The sequence below is a fragment of the Rhinolophus sinicus genome, chromosome 16, assembly GCF_057876585.1.
Source record: "Rhinolophus sinicus isolate RSI-liver-muscle chromosome 16, RSI-T2T, whole genome shotgun sequence".
NCBI classification, from domain to species: Eukaryota; Metazoa; Chordata; class Mammalia; order Chiroptera; family Rhinolophidae; genus Rhinolophus; species Rhinolophus sinicus.
Window position 1 is genome coordinate 89,052,794 of NC_142516.1, and position 13,659 is coordinate 89,066,452.

Here is a 13,659-nt window from a genome sequence, read left to right on the forward strand (position 1 = left end):
TTTAGCATTTTTACCTTTATTAGTTTTATTTTTCTAACTAGATTTTGATGGTAGTACCAGGTATTATGTTTTATTTCTGACAGGTTACAGCAGAGAACTAGATGCCGTTAGAGAAAGCACAAAATATATTATTAAACAACAAAAAAGACACACATCCTTTTGAACCTTTGATTGCCCATCTAAAGTTATCAGTGCCCCCCTTCTGTCGTGGGCACAGCTGAGCAAGCATCGTTACAGTCTCCACTTCCGTGGTCGTCATGTCTAAGTCAGAGTCTCCCAAAGAGCCCAACAGCTGCGGACACTCTTCATCAAAGGACTGTGCTTTGAAACAACCGATGAGAGTCTGAGGAGCCGTTTTGAGCAATGGGGAACCCTCCCAGACTGTGTGTTGATGAGCGACCCAAACCCACGCGCTCCAGAAGCTTTGGGTTTGTCACCTATGTCACTGTGGAGGGGGGTGGGTGCAGCCATGGAGGCAAGGCCACACAAGGTAAATGAAGAGCTGTGGGACCAAAGAGGGCTGTCTCAAGAGAAGATTCTCAAAGACTTGGTGCCCACTTCACTGTGAAAATGATTTTTGTTGGTGGTATTGAAGAAGACGTTGAAGATCATCACCTAAGAAATGATTTTGAACAGTATGGGGACAGTGAAGTAACTGAAATCATGACTGACTGAGGCAGTGGTGAGAAGAGAGGCTTTGCTTTTGTGACCTTTGATGACCATGATTCTATAGACAAGACTGCCATTCAGAAATACCATACTGTGAATGGCCACAACTGTGATGTAAGGAAAGCCTTATCTAAGCAAGAGATGGCTAGCGCTTCGTCCAGCCAAAGGGGGCGAATGGTTCTGGAAACTTCAGTGGTGGTTGAGGAGGTGGTTTTGGTGGAAATGACAACTTTGGTCATGGAGGAAGCTTCAGTGGTCGAGGTGGCTTTGGTGGCAGTCGTGGTGGTGAGAATATGATGAGTGTGGGGATGGCTATAATGGATTTGGTAATGATGGTGATTACGGAGGAGGTGGCCTGGGTACCCTGGAGGAAGCAGAGACTATGGAAATGGGGGACAGAGAGATGGAAACCAGAGCAGTGGCTATGGCAGGAGTGGCAGCTATGACAGCAGTAACAACGAAGGAGGCGGTGGCAGCTTTGGCAGTGGTAGTGGAAGCAATTTTGGAGGTGGCAGAAGCTATAATGATTGTGGCAATTACAACAATCAATCTTCAAATTTTGGACTCATGAAAGGAAGAAACTTTGGAAACAGAAGCTCTGGCCCCTACTGAGGTGGAGGTCAGTTCTTTCATGAAACCAAGGTAACTATGGTGGTTCCAGCAGCAGCAGTACCTATGGCAGTGGCAGAAGGTTTTAATTATCGCCAGGAAACAAAGCTTAGCAGAAGAGTCAAAGAAGTGACAGGGAAGCTATAGGTTACAGCAGATTTGTGAACTTGGCCAAGCACAGTGATGGCAGGGCCTAGCTGCTACAAAGAAGACATGTTTTAGACAATATTCATTTGTATGGGCAAAAAACTCGAGGACTGTATTTGTAACTAATTGTATAATATAACTGGTTATTTTAGTTTCTGTTCTGTAGAAAGTGTAAAACATTCCAAGAAAGGGTTTTAACGTACTTTTTTTTTTTTGCACCCATGCTATTGATTGCTAAATGTAATAGTCTGATCATGGCACTGAATAAACGTTTTATGAATGAATTAATTAATTAATAAGGTTAAAAGTCCCTCTGACTGAAAACTATATTCTTTAACATCAGTTATCTATTTGCTGCTATTTGTCTATTCATTTTAGTAAAATCCACATAATCCAAATGGTAACAAGGTCACTGATATATATGTTAGCCGTCAACCAATACATTCAGACTTATTAATCAGTAAGAATGTCATTGCACAAAAATTCATGTGTCAAAAGAGTTAACTCAGAATCAATCTTTTCAATGAAACACTATGTCACTTTTCATTAGAGCTGTGATCACAAGAGTAAACATGGTTACCTTTCATTCCAGGTAAAATGTACCAATTAAACTATAAAATTGGAATGCCCTGTTTTATAAGCAGCACCCTCTTAAATATATAACCTTTCTGTAAAATGTGTAAGGCATAAACAAAAGCACTAGCTGAATGGACTGGTAATCTTTTGGTATTGCTATCATTCCTACTGCTGGCATTTAGGATTTTTCAATCTTTTTCTTGCCCGTAACCAGCAGTAGAAATCCATAGCAAAAGTGGATACAGGGGGGAAAAAACTAACTGAAAAGTAATAGATAAGGATAGCACACAGGAAAGCTGGGAGTTTAGTGCCTGGGGCCAAAGAAAGAAAAGAAAGTGAAAGCCAGCTTAGAGCAATAATGTGACATTTGGGGAAAAGTAATAACAAGAGCCCAAAACCCACAGCTACAATCCTGATTCCTACCTCTGGAGAATTAGAATGAGGATTGGAGTTCATTTCTATAATCTGCTGCCTGGCACCAAAGCAGCAAAAGTGTAAACGAGAGGGAAGATAATTCTTGAATGTACTACAACAAAAGGCAGTGTTTTTCTGGCATCCTAAAATGAAAACCTAAAAGTATTTTCCCATTATAATAATGCCACGTGTAATTTTCTTTCTGGTATACTGGAAACCTCCAGGTTAGGCAGTACACTGGGCAGCGAAGTGCATCCAATGGAAAAGAATTCTAGTCCACTTGGAAAATCATGTTTAGAAATGGTATGGTGTAATAATGCTTTTATTTTATTCTCAATACTTCCTTGTAATGAAAAACAGGTTACTAAACTTTTAGAGATAAAACATCTTGAGGCTCAGAAGTCTACAAATATATACAACAAAACAAGTCAGTAGAAAAGCAAACTCCATTTTCTTGTTTAGCTACAGTAACATTGTACAGCTCCTCTGGACATATGGAGCTATATAGTTGGAAAATATACTGGCAAAATAATTAGTATTAAGTATTAGTAAGTTATGAACACCATTGTATATACACTTGCCTTCACTACAGAAGGGTCTCTTAACACCAGAGAAATTCACTGTTTCATGAAGAGTCTTCTCCTCTTGGCAGTACTCACAGTACGTAACTATGCAGTGCAGCTTCTTATAGTCGTCTGAACAGGTCCTGCTGCAGAACTGGTGCACTTTGTTCTAGATGCACAGTAGGAACCTCGGTGAGTATAGGATAAAGACCTCGAAAACAAGTGTAAGAAATAAACAAGCCACGTTTACAGAAACTAAGTTAACTCATTCCCCTACTTAATGTTATAATCCTTAGGGCTACATCTCCGATACAAGAAACCTAGTTTAACTAATTTGCTGCTATATTTCAACATAGCTCCACAAAATTCAGCACCATTAACTATCTGAAAATTACAGTGAAAGAGCACAAGAATCACTAAAATAAGATGGCAGTCTGGTGTTGCTAACACAACTGGTGAAATGGGAAGAAAACAATAAAAGCTACAATATGGGTAAACTACAGAATATGAGAATTATGACATTAACAACATTTTCACTTAAAAAGAAGTATTCTTTACTGAGTGTGTAGTCAGGTAGGCTCAATCCCATTCCTATCACACAGAAGAGTAACAGACCTATTGTGGGGAAGGAATTCAGTCTGCAGCCATCACACAGTGCGCTGCTGAGCTCGAGACTGAGTTGGTTCCCTTGAACAGAGCAAGGTTAGTAATTATTTAGTTATTCCTGGCCCCAAACAAGAGTCAGAGATACTTTTCAAATATGCAGCCAAATAGGAGCAAGTTAAAACCTTCAGGGCAGCAGCATTTCCTGTTATTGTGGAGGACATAGACTAGGTCTTAAACCACCTACCTAACAGTAGCAAAGATACCTGAAGACCAAGATAAGGAAGGTAAGAGAGTCCAGGAAGCAACTCAAGTGATCAACAGTGGGAAGGTGCCCTACCATGAGCATACAATATACAAGACGCAATGGGCCCCTGAATTCTATCACTTAAGGGACGGGTTCAGCTCTCACTGTTTGATGGTGTTTCTTAACTCCTTCCAACACTTTTGCACCATGTAAATAAAAGCCACACACCAACAAGACTGCAAAAGCAGGGCAGTGCTAACATGGAGATGGTGGAAAGGACCTCATTTTCATCTGCTATTTCCAGAATTCAGTTTGTACAGGGTCTTCATTTCCTAGATACCACTCTATGTGCTTGCTTGTGGGTTTCTTTCCTACTGGGCCTTCAACATTATTCCTGCTATGACTTAAGGAAGGTTTTAATCACTAAAAATCATCCCTGGGGGCCAACATCAGTCTCAAAGAATGATTGGTTTAAATGTTCTTGAGACTCTACCAAACAAAATAACAAACTAACCAATTTTCTAGGGACTAAAGTGTTAAAATAATGAAGTTTCAGATTTCCAAATCACTTTAGGTATCACGCTGTCTGGTTCTGGGAATCATTTTTGCCTAAGACTGCCAACAGTCACTAATAAGTTGTGGCTCACGAGCAATCTGTTGTTGGTTCTACACCTAGTACACCGTTTTTACATCTTCCAGGCCCTCAAAAAAGGTGGAAGGAAGAATGGCCAAAGATTAACACTGCTCAAGGAAGCAATGTTCAGACAAGGCCACCTTATCCATGCATCTATCTTACCTATTACTTCTCCCCTTATTGACATATAATTAATGATCAGAGTTTTTGTTAATGGAAAAAAGATGGCAAAGTAAATTAATTAACTGGTGAAGGCAAAGTGATGAGGAAGAATAAAATCAATTTATGTTAGGTTTATTAAGTACAACATAGGAAATATATTCAATAATATGGTAATAACTATGTATAGTGCCAGGTGGGTGATAGACTAATTGGAGGATCACTTCATAAATTATATAAATGTCTAACCATTATGCTGTTCACCCGAAACTAATAAAAAATATTAAATGTCAACTGTAACTGAAAAAAATTGTATTAGGATTCTTTTATTAAAACACAATTATAAAAGGTTAAATGACAACACAGTAAATGACTACCAAATTCTATTTTACAGGTAACAGGCCATATAAGATACTAAGAGTTCACAGAAAATATTTATAAGGACAGGAGGAAACGAGGAAAATGCTTTACAAACAGATGCTTCAGGTATGTAGCTAAACAAAGTGACACTCCATACACTATTATGAGCATAATACATAGTAAATATAACTTCAGTAATTTTTTTTTACCTAAAAAGAAACAGATCCTTTGTTGATGCCACTCCCACATAAGTAAATAATCTAGTCATCACAAAATCTGAAAAACTAATCCTTATTCACTCAGAAATAGATTCTCAGATGGAAATGCCATAGTTATCTTACTAGACTTTCATTTGACTGCTAGACAATATACATAACAAAATATGACTTGCCTCCCATTCCAGGATTTCTGGCTTTGAACAAAAGGAATTTTTGCAATAGTTGCATTTCAATTGAATATCACTTGGGGCTACAAACTGGCCATTTGGAGATGACTGCATACTTAGAGCCTAAAACAAACAAACAAACAAAACATACTGACTCTGACATGGATTTTAGAATGTTTATTTGTGACAACTGTCAAGTATCGACTATATCCACAAAACCGGATGCATCTTGCTTAAATATTTCTTTAACACATAAAAGTTCATTCTGAATTTTGTTTTTAAAAAATATACTAGTACATTCAGTAAGTTTTATGAAATTGAAATTCATTTTTACCACAGGATTACTACTACTAATTTTAAAAATACATGAAAGGGGGGGAATCATACAATCACGATTTTTTTCTCTTTAAGAAAATGTAAGCCAATAGTAGTGAGATTGTTTAACCAAGTTCTGAAGCAGTAAATAAACATTTTAAAAATCTAGCTCCCAGCTCCTTTAATAGCTAACTCATGGTGGGGACTTGTCCCCCTTGCATTGTCGCACCGTTTCCATTCCAAGTCCATCAGTGAAAACAGCCTATATGACTTTTTAAATTGATCATTTCTTACACAAGGTTGGGGAAAAAAAATTTATAGACTGGTACCGATACCAGGAATTTATTGCAATTTTATTACATTTTTTAAAGTTAAAACAATTTACAGAATAGAAAAGGCTATAAGCATACATAGGCTTTAAAAAGTTTTGTTCTAATCTGAGCAAGTCCAGTGATATTTAATTTTCATTCTTTAATCTATATTACATATAACATATAATCTTCTGAATGTATGAAATAGTTAATAAAACTTTTTCCAATGTAGCAGTGGAAGGAGAAAAAAACCTTTATCATTTTTAAAACTTCTACATATTGTTCAACACAATTAAAATTTTTGAAAAAATAAAACATGCAGATTTAAAACAGTAACTATCCTATCAGGTTAATAAATTTTTTAAATAAAAACCACCAACATTAACTACCTTTAGTGTTTCCAAAAAAATTGAAGTCCATTAAAGTTAATTACTCTTTCAAAACAAATGAAAAACTATCCTATTATCTTACTTTGAAATGGAAAATATCTAATGAACATAAAAGTTTAAAATCTATGGTTTGCTTTAAGATAAAGAGAAAGGAAAAATGCTGCTTTTCTATTTGTCAACCTTGTATTACTTTTATACAGAATCACAAAGTGATGAGGCTCACTATAGGTTTATCTGGACACAGTCCTCAGAAACAAGAGTCTAAATTAAGTGTTTCTTTAAAATATACAATATACATATACAATTGTCTCGTCAAATCATGGGCAATACGAATTTCGATTAAAAGAAAAAGTCAGTTAAAATATTTTCAATTAATTTTTCAGTTTACCCACCATCAAAAAAGAATAGTTACAGCCTGACAAGCAGCATGCCAAAGACACTGTCCTTCACTCATCTACTTAATCCTTATTCCTTGATCTCTGGTTTATAAAAAGCCAACAAGTCAGAAGCTGCATTTATCACGCTAATGATGTATCAGTGGCCATGGTCCTAACTTCCAAAATAAAAGTTTAGTCTTGAATGTATCACCTAAGCTCAGTCGAGGATAAAACTATGAACACTGAGCTGGCTGAATTCAAAACCACCTCAGCTGAAATGCTAATAACTGTTGGAACTACTGCAGCATAATTAAGAGACTGTGTTTTCGTTTAAATAAATTCACATAGAGCGCAGTGCCTGCAACAGTGGAATTGTTGGTCGAATTAACTCATGAAGCATGGCTTTGTGCACTAGTTTGAACCTTTCCTAATAGCCTGAAATGTTCACACAGCAGCCAAACCTACTCTTACTACTTAACTAATGCCAAATCCCCTCTAAAATGTTCTTCCTAGTAATCAACGAGCTTAACATTTGAACACCTCCTGTAATGCTATCTTCTCAAACTATCCATATGCCACCTCTGAGGAATGAAAAATGTCTCCTTGAAATTGATCTTGTATTAAATTAGGTGCTACTTACTATAGCAAGTCCAATCCCCTTTTTACCCAGTATATTTCTAACATCTGAAGAAAACATTCATACTTATCACTTCCAGGCTAAATATACCTACGCCCTTCATAAAACAGAATTCTCCTTAAGAATCACATGATGTTATTCAAACCACCTAAGAAAATACACATCAGGCACTGAGCTCAATTTAATTTCCTTCCTATATCATAAGTACAATTAAAAAGTCAATTAGATGACCTGGGGTAAGTAGATAACTGATGCAGCTAAGTCTACTGTGACTCTAGAATCTCCACCTACCAATCTGACCCTCAACAAGCTGTAAAAATTAGCACCTTAAGTAAAAATGAAACATACAACACTGTTTATTTTCTATGTATGTATATTTAATGTAAGTATATTTTACTGAAGGGAGGGATAATGCAAAATAAGTAACAAACCTGAAATTTAGCCACACAATTGGAATTGCAGAAGTTATACAGTTTTCCATCAGGCATTGTGGCTTGATATTGAGGTAAAGAGTTTCGCTTACAAAAATGGCAAATAATTCCCAAACCTAGGAGAGAAAAGGTACATATTTGATTTGTTTATAAAGTAACAAAAGTTTTTTTAAAAACATCTTAATTGACCTCAGAATAGTTTATTAATGGAACTTTCTGTAAACTATCATTTTATTAATTTCCAAGATTATTTACACCTTAACAAATACTGTCATAAAAGAGTCTGATATTATGGTCTCTAAAACACACAAAGAGACACAAAACAATCTCAGAGTTAGATGATGTTTGGAATGAAAAAACAGTTTTAGCTAATAACATAGATATGGAAAGAACTTCACCAATAATTTAAAAATTAAAAGAAATATGGAATGACCAAAACCATTAAAAATGTTTTCAGTAAGCAAGTTTAGTGGATAATAAAAATAGTTCATGCAATTAAAACAAGCATAAAAATGAAGTTAAAAAAGAGAGAATACTTAGGAAATTAGTCATGTTATTAAAGTTTTTTAACTTCCCAAATCCCTGAAACTTACTTTGTGATTTTGCATATTTTGTCTTGTGACTGTTCATGCAAGCAGTTGAACAGTATGGCTCCATATATCCATTAGGACCTATACACTGGGTCATATCAAAAAACCTGCACTGTGTTCGGCAACCAGTACAAGTGGTCAGTTTTCCGTATTTCTAAAATTTGAAACATAAAAAGATATTAAGAAAACCACAATTTAACTAGAAAAAATTATCACATTTTTCATTACACCTCTTCTCTCTGCAAAACAATTCTGTTAATCTTGAATCAGATTTAATGAGTCAGAAGTCTGCATCTGGATGCAGAACTGTTAAGTGCAATGCAGCTGAATCAGGTTCAAAAAAAAGTAATGATCTCAGCTAACTCTCAAAAAGTATATGTTCTCTATTTAGTTTAACGGAATCTCTGACATATAGGTATGTAAAAACTGAAAATTAAAGAAAGGCAGTGTTTTCTGTTTACAATAATGATACTTCTTTGACATTTGACAGAAGAAATTAAATGTACCTAAAAATGTAAGTCTTAATAATCAAGTGAATACAGTCCTTCAGAGAAATAATTTGAAGCTGTTAAATACTTATCACATTGAGCTGCTGTTGCTGCAAGCACTTCAGGAACATCTCTTAAAACTAATTTATCACCTATTTACTACATATAGAACCTTATTCAACCACAAAATACAAAAAATAATTAGTATTTTTAATTTCAAAAAACCTCATTCAAAATGATTTTTTGGCTATTAAGTTAATAATTAGTCAATAGATAATAATGAAGTCAATTCTTCTACCAAGGGTAAAATTTGCAAACACTGACGTAATTCAAAGAAATGAGATAAAATATATGAAGGTAAGACAAGAAGGTACACTTTGAAAATTACTAGACAAGAGCAATATCACTGAATACATAGTCTTACAAACATACAGTTCAAATGAACTGGTATGTTTGTATTAAAAAATGTACTTGATAGTCACAAGTAGAAATCAAACAAGGGAAGGCAAGCTTTATACAGCAACTTTTATTTGATCACTCTTCTGAGCAGTTACAAAACTGTCATCATCAGTTAAATCAAATATCACGTATATTGTTGCAAAATAACTGTATCCATCTTTCCACCTGATGCTGAGATCATTTTATTTAGTCACCTGCATCTAATATAATATGATGATATAAGAAGGCCTCAAAATGTTCCATGGATGGATGAATAACAGATGTCAGGAAGATGACAATCAGGCCAAAAATAACAAAATGGGTAAACTGTGTGGATAAATTTCACGAACACCAAAGGATTTTAGACAACAAAGGTAATAAATTGAAGGTAAAAACAATAACCAAAAACAAGTAAGTAATATCATAAAATAAAAAAATCAACTTTCTAAGCATACAACAAATAGAAAAGGTATGAGAAAACCCAGCTATTTATGTTCCAGAAAGGAATGTTATATTCATCTGGTAGCATGGAAAATAACCCACGCTGCCTATTTCTCATTTACTCAAATAACGCTTAATGGAAGCCCTAGTGTTTTATTTTCAAAGTGGAAATCAACTGATTCTTCAATTTCTAGTAGCTTCCAAAAAGAAATACCTATCAATAGTCAAAGATCGGTAACAAGGAAGAAGAATAGGCCTGTTAAGTTGAATTTGAGTCTCCCAGTGTTACCAGGACTGCAGAGGAGAATGCTCTGGTTTTAGTTTAGAATGACAATACGTTTTCCTAAGGCCAATATTATAATTTAAATTTTTATATTGGGAAAAGATAAAAGAAAACACATCAATAAAATAATGGAAGATAAAAGAATGTTTAAAATCTAGCACCACCATACAAATTAGGAATACTAAAAATATCAGGACACCTGCCATTGTATATATAGCAGGATTACAGAGAGAAAAACAAAGCCACTCCCAGTAGACGTATGCATAAAATTTCCACTAGCAGCACCTATAAAGCTTTTTTTTTTTAAAGATTTTATTGGGGAAGGGGAACAGGACTTTATAGTACTTCCAGGATTTTTTCCAAGTCAAGCTGTTGTCCTTTCAATCGTAGTTGTGGAGGGTGCCGTTCAGCTCCAGGTCCAGTTGCCATTGTTAGTTGCAGGGGGCACAGCCCACCATCCCTTACAGGAGTCTAAACAGCAACCTTGTGGTTGAGAGGACGTGCTCCAACCAACTGAGCCATATGGGAGCTCAGCGAGCTCAGCTCAAGATGCCGTGTTCACTCTTAGGTACAGGGGGCGCTGCCCACCATCCCTTACGGGACTCGAACCGGCAACCTTGTGGTTGAGAGCCCACTGGCCCATGTGGGAATCGAACTGGCAGCCTTTGGCGTTAGGAGCACGGAGCTCCAACCGCCTGAACCACCGCGCCGGCCCCCTATAAAGAATTCTTTTACCAATAATTCAATAAATGAAGTCCAACCATCTAATCTAATCTTGGACTAGATTTTTAAAATTTATTACAAACATCCTTCAAGTTGACAATGATTTTATTGGCAGAATGGTTAAGTAATTAGTAAATTTCAAGATGTACTAATAAAAAGTAGACCAGTTGAACTGAGTCAAGTAAACAAGGAGCTAAATAAGCAACTGGTCCACACTGACAAATACTTTTATCTGAATAGAATGAGAAAGTACTACCAGAAAGATAGAATCATTAATATTGAAAATATTTGAACACAGCTACTTTCATAGCTACCACCACTTCAAAAACAAAAGGACCCATTTAATGGAAGAACATTAGCAAAAAGAGAAATAAATGTTAGTGCCATGTTTTCTCTGCTTCATAAGTAAATAATCAGAATAATATTTAAATTTCATGCATCCTATAAATATGCATTGTATGATTTAAAGGAATGTAACTAATTGTGTAAATTCACAATTAATATATTCCCCATTCAGGCATGGGGAAAAATAAACCTACTTTCAAATTCGGTGCAAAAAAATGAGGTAGAACTGATTGAAACAAGATACTGGTAAGGTAAAAGGTAAATATAATGCGAGTTTAGGACAAATTCAGTCTACTCATTGAAAAGAGGTGCCTTACATTTTAGTCAATTCCACATGGATATCAAAATTAACAATCATATGATTTAAAAACTTTCCTGTAATTTTTCCTTTTACATGTGAGTAATACATGTCATTTAGTACATTTTGACCAAGTGAGTGGACAACATGAGTAGGGGGTCCAGAGATAAAAGTTTCATGTCCTTGCTGCTGCAAATCTAATCTAGGAAATGGGCACCAAGATCTATCCAGCATGGATCCTACTTCCCAGCTGCAAATACAACATGAACTAACTTGGGTCCGTGGAAAAAATATTACCTTTATATTCATCAACATCTAACTGAAATGTGGCATTTTCTTTCATTCAGATTGAAGGCAACAAACCAGATTAGTTTTAGCAGAAACTGTGACTTTGTCAAAAATAAAAATCCCCAGCTTTTTATATTGAGATAGCTCAATATATCATTATGTTCAACATCACTTCAGAAAAGATTGTAGTTATTAACCACACTATCTTATTACTTAGTGCATTCATAAAGTAGATATATTACATTTGAAAAATTTTTTTAAAGTTTTACCATTTTGATTGATTCTAGTTGTAATCATAGGTATTTTATTTTCTGCATTAAACAACATTCTGAGAACTGATCTACCCATATTACCAAGGGAGTCAAAAGCACAAAAATAGTAAAGAATCCTGATTAGGGGAAGTGGTCATAAAAATTCAACAATGACATGATATTGTACTAATTTTACACTAAGTGAACATTAGAAGATAAATTCAAGTAAAACTTCATTTATTCAATAAAACCCTAATAGTATCTCTTTATGTTACAAGATGTTTATGCAGAGAAAAAGTCTGAAAAATTTACACACTATTATTTTACTTTTCTTCATTATTGTATAGTTTACAATTTTTCTTTTAACATACATCTACTACCTCTAATTTTTAAAAATTTTCTGACAATGGATGCTAAAAATAGTGGGTAAAAAGTCTGCAAAGCAACAGGATATTTACATAGCATAATATATCCCCCCAAAAAAAATCTTAATAAATACAGAGGGAAAAAGACAATCTGACAGACACCTCCTTAACCATGTGAGCCAGGTTATCATACAGTTATGAGCCAAAAAGACATCATGTGCCTCCTGGTGGGTGCACGTGACAGACACAATATCACTCATGAGGTACTCATGCCAACAAATGCACTCCTTCAGTCTCATCCTGAGAAAACATCAGACAAGCCCAAGCTGAGGACATGCTACCAAATGTCCTGTAGTATTCAAAACGTCAAGGTCACGAAAGATAAAGAAATGGGGAACTGTTTCACATTAAAGCAGACAGGACTTCCACCCTCAGCCATGATGGAGTAACAGAGACTAGATAGATTTAATCTCCCACCTTTCACAACCAAAACACTAAACAAAAGATATGAAACAATGGCTTTTAAACATTGCACAAAACACAATACAACTCGTTATATAGAAATAAAAACCCAAGCTGCAGAAAAAGATCTAGAAATGATGGATATGAAAGTAGTAGACAAAGATGTTAAAAAACCTATGATAAATATGCTGATATATTCAAGAAATCCATAGAGGAAAACATGAATATAATGAGGCAAGGAACAGAAGATATAAAAAAGACCCAGATGGGGCCGGCCCAGTGGCTCAGGCAGTTAGAGCTCCATGCGCCTAACTCCGAAGGCTGCCGGTTCGATTCCCACATGGGCCAGTGGGCTCTCAACCACAAAGTTGTCAGTTCAATTCCTCTAGTCCCACAAGGGATGGTGGGCAGCGCCCCCTGTAACCAAGATTGAACACGGCACCTTGAGCTGAGCTGCCACTGAGCTCCCGGATGGCTCAGTTGGTTGGAGAGCATCCTCTCAACCACAAGGATGCCAGTTTGATTCCTCGACTCCCACAACGGATGGTGGGCAGCGCCCCCTGCAACTAGAAAAAAATGGCAACTGGACCTGGAGCTAAGCTGCGCCCTCCACAACTAAGACTGAAAGGACAACAACTTGAAGCTGAACAGCACCCTCCACAACTAAGATTGAAAGGACAACAACTTGACTTGGAAAAAAGGCCTGGAAGTACACACTGTTCCCCAATAAAGTTCTGTTCCCCTTCCCCAATAAAATCTTTAAAAAAAAAAAAAAAAAGACCCAGATGGAACTTTGAGAAATGGCAAATACAAGACCTGCAATAAAAGAAAAATATACCCCATTTTATTTGATGAGGTTTA

The 13,659-nt window shown here is 35.8% G+C and overlaps 1 protein-coding gene across 14 annotated transcripts in view; it reads right to left on the bottom strand.

Annotated features, from left to right (window-relative positions):
• Positions 1–13,659, bottom strand: part of ZMYM2 (zinc finger MYM-type containing 2) — a 93,615-nt gene that overhangs the window by 38,049 nt on the left and 41,907 nt on the right. For all 14 annotated transcript variants that reach the window (XM_088792851.1, XM_074330121.2, XM_074330111.2 and 11 more), the window contains 4 exons: positions 8,420–8,570; positions 7,827–7,942; positions 5,373–5,489; positions 2,997–3,147 (listed from right to left, as the gene is read on the bottom strand). In XM_088792851.1, coding sequence (XP_088648977.1) covers positions 2,997–3,147; positions 5,373–5,489; positions 7,827–7,942; positions 8,420–8,570 — 535 coding nt within the window. The remainder of the gene's footprint in view (positions 1–2,996; positions 3,148–5,372; positions 5,490–7,826; positions 7,943–8,419; positions 8,571–13,659) is intronic.